The sequence below is a fragment of the Hydra vulgaris genome, chromosome 02 (genome assembly GCF_038396675.1).
Source record: "Hydra vulgaris chromosome 02, alternate assembly HydraT2T_AEP".
Taxonomy (NCBI): Eukaryota; Metazoa; Cnidaria; class Hydrozoa; order Anthoathecata; family Hydridae; genus Hydra; species Hydra vulgaris.
Window position 1 is genome coordinate 64954997 of NC_088921.1, and position 11949 is coordinate 64966945.

Sequence of the window (11949 nt, forward strand, 5' to 3'; positions counted from 1 at the left end):
AGGCAGGTGATGAACATAGACTATGTTTATTATTAATTTAACATATAGAAATTATGCACAACCTATCTACTTACCCGCAGTCCAGAAGAAGGGCTAAAGCTTCAACATCAGTGTAGCACTCATGCTCAGTTGTTAAACCATTAATATTGGAGAATTTGATCTTCTTCAGAACTTAAGCATCCTGCTCTCTTTCTCTCTTTCTCCCCCAACTTGTAGTAGCTGGCTACGAGTACCTGATCTAGAGCCTAAAGTGCGTTTTCCTCTTCTGCTTTCCTCTTTTTGGCCCAAAATGTAGCCTCCTTAAATGATTCTTCTCACACTTTTCTTCTCTCACTTTTACCAGAATCACCTTAAATATTTTGTGAAAAATTAACTAAAAATTTAATTTGTTTGAAATGGGTCTCTTAAACCCTCCTTCTTTGTGCTATTATTAAAAAACTTGCTTTATATATTTACATATCACACACTTTAAAACAAATTACAGTTATATCATAAATGGTTTACCTTCTTCATCAACTACTATTTTTATCTCTATTTCCAGGTATTCCAACAACCAGTCCAGGTTGTCCATACAGAACTTCTCCCTCTTTTTACTATACTTGTTCCAGCCACATCGTGGCTGAACTAAGTGCGATAGAAAGAGGGACAAAGTCTTTCAGAATTCTACAAGACATTAAAGAAAAAAGATAATACACCTAACTCATATTTGTACTAAGTTTTCCACGGTTTAGTGTTAATCACTAATATTAGGCATGAAATCATTATTTTCTACAAATAATATACTGTTTTTCAATTTTTTGCGTTGGTTTATTTAAATAAACAAAACACATTTAAACCATTTAAAGTACAATTCTAAATAAAAGCTGCATTTTAGAAAAGGTATTTAAACGACATTAAAATTAAAAGTAGTAGTAATTTAGTGATTTTAACACAGCGTAGTAAGAAGTAGTATTTTTTCGCTTTTAACACAGCGAGAAATTGAAAATACTTTTTTTTTTGTAAATAAGCTTAACTCTCTTCTTTAAATTAAACTTTTGTTTTTACATAAATATTTACTGATAAAAAAAACTTTTAAAAGAAAATTTCATAGTCGTCATAGAAAGTTTCATAACTTTCCAAAACAACATCATAGGTGCTGTTTTCTATTACTTTCTATTATTTTCTATTTAAAATATGCTTTAGCAAGATTTAGATAATTAAAACTTAAAATCGTTCTTTATATCTCAAATTTTGATAAAACTTTGTCAGTATGCAGCTAAACATGCTTCATGAACATTGCCAAAGTTTCAGGTCAAAATGTTTGTTATTTCGGATTTTTTGGTACTTTTTGTTGGGCTTACCCAAATTTCAATATCAGTCAGTAGCAAAAAACCGTATTTTTGAGGTCTTAAGTTTTTGCTATGAAAAAGTAATATATCTTAAAAACGTGAGTTTTTAGTAAACCAAAGGTGCAGATTGCAAATTTTTAAATACAACTTTAACTTTATGCCTATATTTTAGTTTATGGTTCAACAAATACCGTCACCAATTTAACATCATAAACTTTTATTGTTTTTTTTGTAGGGTCATATCTCTAGAACAAAAAGTTTTTCAGTGTTGCATTTTTTTCTTAAGACTATACGTACTAAAATAATGATTTGGATAAAAAATAAGCTTTTTAAAAATTGCCCATGTTGAGTTATTATGAAACCAATATGGCGACAAAAGTGAAATACTCTAAAATAAAATATATTTGAACCCCTAAAACCTTATGTGGGCAAATTATTTTAAGTAAATATCGTCGGTACACAAACAAAACAAGCGAAATGCAGTCCAAAAACATCATTTTGAGATAATGAACAGTTAAGTTTTTGCGTAATAGTTAAAATAATAAGTCATTGTGTAATAGTTGAAATAAAAAATCTTAATATCTTATTAATAATTGATTTATTAAATTTGTGTGGTATACCAAACGATAGAGAATTTAAAATACTAAATAGTGGTATAAATAACTCCATATTGCCAAAAATGGACTTGTGCGTTTTATTGACTATTGCTCAGAACTTTTGATCAAGGAACAGAGTTTGATTGTCGAACTTATAATTTTATCAAAAAGAGAATTATTAACCTAGAGACTGCAGATTATCTTTCAAAGTTGACAAATAGAGTCATTTTTCCAGATCAAAAACTGTGTCCAAATTGCCGCAAAGCTTATTAAACCATACACTTAAGTAAAAATTTGAAGATATTGATGACATAGATGATATATTATGTTCAAGTGACCCTATTACTTTCTGAGATTGGAATTTCACCCTTAAGAATAAAACGTGTTAGTAAGAGAGATCACGCTAGTTATGTAAAAGGAAAAATTCGGAAAGGGCAAATGACAGTTGCTGAATAAATAGCTGCTGTTAGTGGTTTATCACCAAATAATAATGTCCCACCATTAATCATTGCCAGTGTGGAATGTGAGAATTGCATTGACTAGTCAGACTTGAAAAACAAAAAATTTCGACAATTTTTGACAAGAGGGATGGTGGGGGAAGGAGGAGGGGATCAAGAAAAGTTGACGTTAACAACGTTACTTTATTAAATAAATTTAGTTACTTAAAAAAAGGCAAATTAGGCAGCGCTTGTAGTCTTGTGTTGCACACTCAATCAACCTTCAGTACTTTTATGACACTAACTATACTTTCTATATATAACTAATACCACAAATATAACTAAATAAGCAAACACGAGAAATTAAATAGACAAACACTCGTAACACTATTACTTTTTTCAAAGTTTGTGTTTGTTGGTCTGTTGTGAAAACAAATAAAGATTTATGTTAGTACATAATCTACATTTTATTATAGAAATATGGCTCTCCAGCTCCATGCACAAATATTATTATAATACTGAAAAAAAGATGTTAGTAGCGCTTTAAAAAGATAATTAGATTAGGTCTAAAGTTAAAGTAAAGAGGATTAGCACATTCGCGAATTGTGACTCTGCACTGTACATAAATTAGGATGAATATTTAACATTATCTAGTACTAAGGCTATCGACGGGTACATGGGTATCCGCCCGTTGCTTTCTATTATCAAATGCTACCTATTATCCCATATTACCCAAATGCTATCGTTATCCATGCAAAAACAATATATATATATATATATAATATATAACAATATATATATATATTTTACTCTTTGTTACGGCTTAGGGTTTAATAATAGTAATAAGGCAATTGCTTGGGCTTTTAAATAGTGTTTAAATATGTCACTTATTTAGTGACTCGCTTTCTTAACAGCCCGAATTATTTCCCTTCTCTACTCAACCAATGTCTTGTTTCTGATCCTAGTCAGTGCTCAGTTTATCCACATTTACCCTTAGGTGCTTCTGATTACGGTTTGATCTCTCTAAAACTATTATCTCATTATTCTTCTTCATCAGAATCCCCCTGTTATCGTATCTCTTACAACTACCTTAAAGCTGACTGGGATTCTTTCCGTGATTTTCTTCATAATGGCACTTGGGTAGAAAATGTTCGCCTTCCTGTCGACAAATGTGCTTCTTACATAACTTTGCGCATTCAGACTGGCATGGAATTTTTTATTCCCTCTCGACCATTCCAGGTCAAGCCTCACTCTACTCCATGGTTTTCCTCACATTGTGCTGCTGCAATTGCCAATCGAAACCGTTACTTTCATATCTATCAGCAAAACAATTCTCCAGAAAACAGATGTCTGTTTATTACTGCTAGAAACCATTGTAAAAAGGTTTTGTCTAACGCTAAAGCCGGCTATTCTCAGGTCATGAAATTTCGTATCTCATCTCAAAAATTAGGCTCTCGTGACTTCTGGAGAATCTTTAATAGTATCAATAATAAGAGCAAATCTGTTATTCTACCTCTCTTGTATTGGTTCAGACTTTGTCACCTCACCTAAAGACAAAGCTGAATTGTTTGCTAAAAACTTTTAATCAATTTCATCTCCTGATTCCACTAGTTGCGTTCTACCTGATATTGCCAACAAACAGGTTGATCCATTACTTGACATTCATATCACTCCAGCTTCTGTATCTAAAGTGATTTCCTGCCTAGAATCTTCTACAGCTTGTGGCCCGGACAACATACCTGTTATTGTCTTGCAGAAGTGTTCTCCGGAGCTGTCGTCTATACTCTCAAAACTATTCAACAAGTGCTTATCAGAGTCTTGTTTTCTAGCCTGCTGGAAAGCGGCATCTGTTATCCCTATCTTCAAAAAACCGTCCCATTCGTCTTCTTACTATTATAAACAAGGTTTTTGAATCTTTAATTAACAAACATAACTCTTATCTTGAATATAATAACTTACTTTCTGATCATCGATATGGATTTCGATCTTTTCATTCTACAGCTGATTTGCTAACAGTAATAACTGGTAGGTTTTATTGTGCATTAGATAAAGGTGGAGAGATTAAGGCCATCGTTCTTGACATTTCAAAAGCTTTTGATAAAGTTTGGCATGCTGGTCTTTTTCATAAGCTTTTTTCTTACGGTATATCTGACAAGAACTTTAAAATTATTGAATTCTTATTTTCCAATTGTAGAATACAAAGTTATCCTCGATGGACAGCACTCTTCTTCTTACTCTGTAGCTTCAGGGGTTCCTCAAGGTTCAATCCTTGACCTTATACTCTTTTTAATTTACATTAATGATCTTCCGGATATTCTCACATCTAAGGTGGCATTGTTTGCTGATGATACTACCATTAATTCTTGTCGTGATAAGAAGCCAAAACTCTCTGATTGCTTGGAGGGAGCATTTGAGCTTGAAAAGGATCTCACTTCTGCTACAGTATGGGGTTCACAGTGGCTGATCAACATCAATACAGATGAAACTCAACTTTTTTCAGCCAATTGTTATCACAATAGTTTAGATCTTCCTATATTTATGAACAATAATGTATTCGATGAGTCATCCACTCTTCATCTTCTAGGATTAACTCTTACTTCCAATCTTTCTTGGAAATCATGTATCAAATCCATTACATAATTAGCATCTGCTTAGGTTGCATCTTTTTATCGAACTTGATACTTTCTCACTCCGGATTCTATTCTCTATCTCTCTAAATCTCAAATCCGGCCTTGTATGGAATACTGTTGCCATATCTGAGGTGGATCTTCTAATGATGCCCTTTCTCTTTTAGACAAGGTGCAAAAACGCATTGTAAACATAGTTGGACCTGCTCTTGCAGCCAACCTTCAACCATTATCACATCGTCGTAATGTTGCTTCTCTTTCTCTTTTCTACAAATACTATAATGGGCACTGCTATAAAGAGCTAGTGTTTCTTGTGCCATCTACTAAAATTCATTCTCGTGTTACTCGTCATTCAGTTAAGTCTCATCCTTTTTCTGTGACTGTTCCTTAGTGCTCCAAAAACTCTTATTCGTCTAGTTTTAATCCTCGAACATCAGTTTTTTGGAATTTGCTTCCTTCACCTTGCTTTCGTGATTCATATAAATTGCAATCCTTCAAGTCGTCCGTCAATCATTATCTTGCTCTACAATCTTCATCTTTTTTCTTCTAGTAACTTCGAACTTTAATTAGTGGTTGCTTGCAGCCTTGTTGGAAGCAAATATGTTAAAAAAAAAAAAATGGTAATATATAATATATATAAACAATATATATATATATTTATATACATATATATATATATATATATATATAAGTATATATATATATATATATATATATATATATATATATATATATATATATATATATATATATATATATATATATATATATATATATATATATATATATATATATATATATATATATATATATATATATAACGGGTGATGCGGAAGTTAGCGGACAAAATAAAAACGTCAATAACTTATTTATAAATAAAAAAACAAACTACTATTATACTTTTTTTAAATAAAGCATTTATCTTTTAATAAAAATATATTACTTTTTACATGAAAAAACACCACCATCTGCAATTGATCTCAATTTTGCTCTGACGCTTTTCATATGCGACTGTAAAAAGTTTAAATCAATTTCATGTAGTTTTAGTTTAAAACTTGCTCTGTTGAAGCTTGCTAATCTCCCTCGTAAACCTTCTGTGCCAAATGTCCCCAAAAATTTGCAATTGGTCGTGCTTGAGGCACATTTGGGGGATTGGATTCTGTATCAACGTTATAGACATATTGGTCCATCCAATTTAGGGAATCTTTAGAACAATGAGAACTTGCTAAATCTGGCCAAAATAAATAGTTAAAGTCTCCATGATACTTGTGAATAAATGGAAGAAGTCGTTTTTCTAAACATTCATTAATATAGATTGATGAATTGATCGCTACAGCCTTGGAAGTGTGAAACAATGGCTCGGACATACCACGGTCAGATATGGCTATCCACATTAATAATTTTTTTTTAATTTCTCTTTTCCTATAAAACGAACGCTTTCTGGGCATGTCTTTTTGTTGTTTGTGTAGTATCCAGAATTTCCAGGCATGTTGTCCCCTGCAAAACCAATGTATTTTTCGTCATCGATGACTAGAAGCGATTTTGTGTTAGAGAGTTGGTTAACTAGTTTCCTGCTTCTTTTTTTTGTCTTTATTTGTTTTTTTATAGTGTATTTTGGAGTCTTTTCACGTTTTCTATATTTAATATTCATTTTTTTTTAACTGACGACCAATTGTCGATTGATTTACACCGAATTTAATACCTATTTTTCTTTGACTGACCCCTTTTCGATTGTTGACAAGTCTCGTTAATTCGGCTTTTATTTCTCTAGTCCAGGATGTCGGACGACCAGAGTGCTTTCTATCAGAAAACGATTGAACAGTTTCAAGTCTTTTTAAGTTATCATATATTGTACTTCGAGCAAATCCTTCCTTTTCAAAATGATTTACGATTATTTTTTTTTTATATTAGGTTTATTTACAAAAAACATTTTTAGTCGCTTTCGAAAAGATTCTCGTTCAGCTGCATTTAACCTCATTTTAAATAATTGTGTTTCAAATAATAAAGTTTATATTTTATATAACGTTTATGCCTACGCATAAAACCACAAAAACTAATTATTATACTCAAATAATAAAATTAGGATTTGTCCGATAACTTCCGCATCACCCGTTATTATAATCTACAGATGATTAATTATATATATATATATATATATATATATATATATATATATATATATATATATATATATATATATATATATATATATATATATATATATATATATATATATATATATATATATATATATATATATATATATATATATATATATATATATATGTAATTTAAGTTTGCAATTATTAATTGTAATATCACAACCTAAAAATATAAACTTGTTATGTGAAAGAAGATCTTGTCGAAATTTCAATAGTTACGATATCTTTATCATGGTAAGAATTTCGGAAAACATCGAGGAATTCTCTCCTCAATCAATGTTTTAATGTTTTTTATTGTTCTTTTAAATTCCTTAGCTGGAACGATTTTTTTATTATTGATATAATAATAAAAATATAAATATATATTATATATAAATATATATTATATATATATGTATTATATATATAAATAATATATATAATACCGACTCGCAGTTCTTCGATAGGCTGCGTAAATTAAATTTTTTTTATCTTCTATTATGCACTGGAAAAAGTTTAAACCAAGAGAGTTGCATGTAGCAATCACTTTTACTTTTTTTCACTTTTTGGTCAGAGCAAGCCTTTGTACTATTAAATGGTTATATATATTTAAAACATGTTCATAAGTTAAAAGTTGGATTACTTTATTTTTTCTAAACATTTTACTTTTAATCACTTTTTCTTAAAGTTGTAAACTACTACTATTACCAGGGGCGGATCCAAGAATAATATTGACTGTAGCAAAAGTAAAAACCATAGATAACCCCAGCACCAGAGGACCTTTTTATTTTTTTTTAACTTCTAGAGTCCTAGATATAGATGCCCTTCTTCTAAAAATTCAAAGGTTTCAGAGGTACCAAAAACCTTACTTATAATTACATTAAAAATAATAAACAATGAAAAATTTTTTTGATAGCTTTCAACATTAATCTAGCGGGTATTGTAATCAAAGTTTAATAGTATGAAAAATAACATCAGAGCTATTCTAAAAAAGAAGAACTGATGAAAAGTATGTGATTTAATACACGTTTATTGCAAGGTCATTGTTATTATTAATGATATAAACAATATAGCAGTGCTTTTTTCTATAAAAAAAAGGTGTCGGAATTCATCATTAGTATATCACAAAAAATTACGACAAACGTAACACTTTTAAGTTTTTTTAAAGGGTGAAGGAATGGCGTTTGGTGCGTTTGAGGAGAAAAAACGCACTGCAATATTTTAACCGCAAAAACCTGTTTTGTAAGGTTACTAGTAAACAAATTTATCCTTACCTTAATTGTATTCAACATCCTAAACTGTTGGCTAATGATCAATAAAGTAAAGTTCAAATCATGAAAATTTACTAAATTCAAACCATATTTCAACAGTAGGAAACTAAAACAAAATAATGGTAAAAATAGAACTCAATAAATATAAAGAAAAATAAATTTCATAAAAAATAAAAAAACCTATAAACTTGTTAACAAAACCTTATCATCATATCATAATATCAAAAAAATTTCCTGTAAATATTCTACCAGTAATAAATAAAAATATCCTGTAAATATTCTATCAGTAATAACTAAAAATATCCTATATATATTCTCTCTCTCTCTTTATATATATATATATATATATATATATATATATATATATATATATATATATATATATATATATATATAATTATATATATATATATATATATATATATATATATATATATATATATATATATATATATATATATATATATATATATATATATATTTGTTAAATTCGATTAAAACAGCTGCGTATAAACTTTTTATTTTAAATAAATCCGTATAACTTTGTATCAAATGTATCTATTCATCAGAGTTCAATATATTTTTAAATTCCATTTTTCGTGGAAATACAGTTGCAAATTTATCCACAACAATATTCAAATCAATTTCAATATCTCGATGAATGTGCAACATGGCAATGCCATTTAAACGACCATCCCCCATAGTATTGCGCAAGGAAGTTTTAATTCTTTTTAGAGCTGATAATGATCTTTCGCATGTCATGTTTCACATGTACATGTTGTGACTGGTAATGTGCAAAGGATTCGAAGTATAGTGGAAATATTGGGAAACGTATGGTCATCACATTTTTGTAGTGAATCTAAAATGGTTTTAGGAGCACTATCAGAGTGATTTTTCCAGTAAACTTCCCACATATCCAATTCAGCATAAAAATATCTTGGTTCTGGTAAATTGTTTTGGTATGTACAAACAAATTCTTCAACTTTTTTCCTCTTCTTCAACTTTTTTCCTCCACTCCTTGTCAGAAACTAAATTTGATGGTATAATGGAGAAACTATCTAGCAATACTAAATTTTCTAAAGAAAATAAAGAATCTATCAGAATGTGATCAAGAAAAGGAATTGAACAAGTTATTCGATAATATTCACTTATATTATCTACTCATGGTTATGACGTTGTATTTGTTGACCACATATTCTTGGCTTAGATGGCATTGTATTAGTAGTTGCAGCTATGCTAACAGCTTCTTTATACCATTCTGTGTGTGAAATATCAAAAGAGCTCCAAAGAGATATAAGAGTATTCTTTAAATTTTCCACATATTTACGAGCTTTTGAAAAATCTTGATCAACTTTTTGCAAAGTTTTTGTCAGTGGTCTTGTATAGCCTAATAACTTCCTAACTATGATTAAGGTGATGATAAACTTAAAAGAACAACATATTGCCACATATGCAGAAGCATCACTTCTGGATTTGAAGTTCCATGTCACATCTTCTTTGATACAAATAAGAGATGCAACGATCGCTGAATATAATTCAATAAAGGCTTCAAGACCATCAATTCTTTAAATCCACCTGGTTCTACAAACATTGATTGTCTTTTGAAAAGATGATGTAGCTCACTAATTTTTGTGGATAGATCTTCTAACCTTTTTGCAGAATTATTAAAAAAATCAGAGACAATTCGAACATGATCCATCATATCTCGAATGGAAGGAATTGCACATGCTTTGGCAACACATAGATTAAGTTGATGGGAAAAGCAGTGGAAGTATGGAGCTTTAGGAAAATCTTTTAAAATTAATGCTGCTACACCACAAAGACGCCCTGCCATGTTACCAGCCCCATCGTAACCTTGCCCATGACAATAAGACATTTACAGACCAAGTTTATGTATACTTTTCTTGATCTTGGTTGATAAAGAAACTCCACTTAAGCCAGTATTGCAAGAAACAAATTTTAGAAAATCTTTCTTTACATTACCGCATTCATCCACATATCGAACAATTACAGCCATTTGCTCTGTTTGGCTAACATCTGAAGCTTCATCAGCTAAAATAGAAAAAAACTTTGCTTTCTTTATTCTGTCTGTCAATAGCGATCGAACAACACCTGCACAAATATCAACCAACTCATTCTGCACTGTCTTTGATCGATAAGTAGCATTTTTAGGACCATTTTAAAAATGCTCACTCAAGATCTTGTCACCACATAATGCCATCAGATCTAATAAGCTTTGGAAATTACCAGCATTATTACATTGCTCAACCAGATGTTTGGTGTCATATTCTGCCTACAACAAAAAAGAATTGCACATGATATTTAAAACAAAATTTGTCGATTTCTAGAAATATTATCAGATAGAAACTTATTGAGTTGCAATAAGTTTCTATATGATAATATTTCTTGAAAATCAAACATCTGTATTGAGGTTTTATGCATTGGAGAAGGAAATATATAGTCAGAAAGTGGCACCCATATGTTCATTAGAAGATTATACTTCTCATGCTTTGATAATTTTTCCACTTTGTCTACAATCAACCTAATATCAGATCTGTTGTTGTCTTTTCATAATTTACATGCACTTTCGGAATTGTGACACCTGATATCGATTTTTTTAATTTATTTTTAAATCCAAAGATGAATCAGACACAGACAATGGTTTATTGTTCACAGAAAAAAAATTCTTAATACACAATGAGGGTTTGGTCAAATTACTTTTTTGAATGGCAGAACAGTGGGGTATTTGAACAAGTTGGGTATTTGAAGTGCGTTTTTCTCCCGTTACTACAATATTTTTTGCAGAATTTAAACTTGTTTAAATTCTGCAAAAAATATTGTAGAAACAATAAAATTCAAATCAGTTTAAATATTATATTACACATATAAGAATATACTTTTAAAATATTTGAGATAGACATCACACAAACTAAAGATGACCAAACACCATATTGAGAAATATTTAATGCTTCAGCCAAAATAGCATCAACTTTAGACTTCTTAGCCTCAAATGCAGTAGATGCGACATTAGAGATACCTAACAAAAAAGCAGATCTTTCTGATCGAAAAACACCACTTGAATGCCCGAGACGAAAAACAGGATCCAAAGCAAAAAAATTTGCGTTCTTGTATGATTCAATTGCACAAAGTTTCTTAAGAGTTGGTGCTTGTGTATTTTTTCCAATTAAAGCAATGGAGACAGCAGAAAATAAACAATTGCCATCTTGAAGAGTTCTGGACATAAGATTAAATTTATATGCATACACACAAATATATATATATATATATATATATATATATATATATATATATATATATATATATATATATATATATATATATATACATATACACACACACACACACACACACACACACACACACACACACACACACACACACACACACACACACATTTATTGATTACCTATATATAGCATTGCAGTGGCTAAATATAGGGTATTCAGGTTGTGGTTCTTTGACTATAAAACAAGAAGTTTTACGAACTTTAGGAATTGTTTTTATTATAAACCAAGAACTTCTTAAAGA

At 30.0% G+C, this 11949-nt stretch overlaps 1 protein-coding gene across 1 annotated transcript; it reads right to left on the reverse strand.

The window, feature by feature from the left end:
• Positions 1 to 9158: 9158 nt before the first annotated feature.
• LOC136076241 (52 kDa repressor of the inhibitor of the protein kinase-like) lies at positions 9159 to 10276 on the reverse strand. Its single transcript, XM_065789715.1, has 3 exons — positions 9976 to 10276; positions 9562 to 9802; positions 9159 to 9417 (listed from the first exon to the last, which is right to left on the reverse strand). The coding sequence occupies exons 1-3, from the start codon at positions 10274 to 10276 to the stop codon at positions 9159 to 9161; spliced, it is 801 nt and encodes a 266-aa protein (XP_065645787.1).
• Between the last annotated feature and the right edge of the window lie 1673 nt (positions 10277 to 11949).

What these genes read in the sequence shown, in the direction of transcription:
- LOC136076241 (XM_065789715.1), bottom strand. Translation starts at nt 10,276, where the DNA reads ATGTCTTATTGTCATGGGCAAGGTTACGATGGGGCTGGTAACATGGCA. An exon ending in ATCAATGTTTGTAGAACCAG is followed by an intron (nt 9,803 to 9,975) that starts GTGGATTTAAAG and finishes CCTTAATCATAG; the next exon opens with TTAGGAAGTTATTAGGCTAT. An exon ending in ATACAACGTCATAACCATGA is followed by an intron (nt 9,418 to 9,561) that starts GTAGATAATATA and finishes GTTTCTGACAAG; the next exon opens with GAGTGGAGGAAAAAAGTTGA.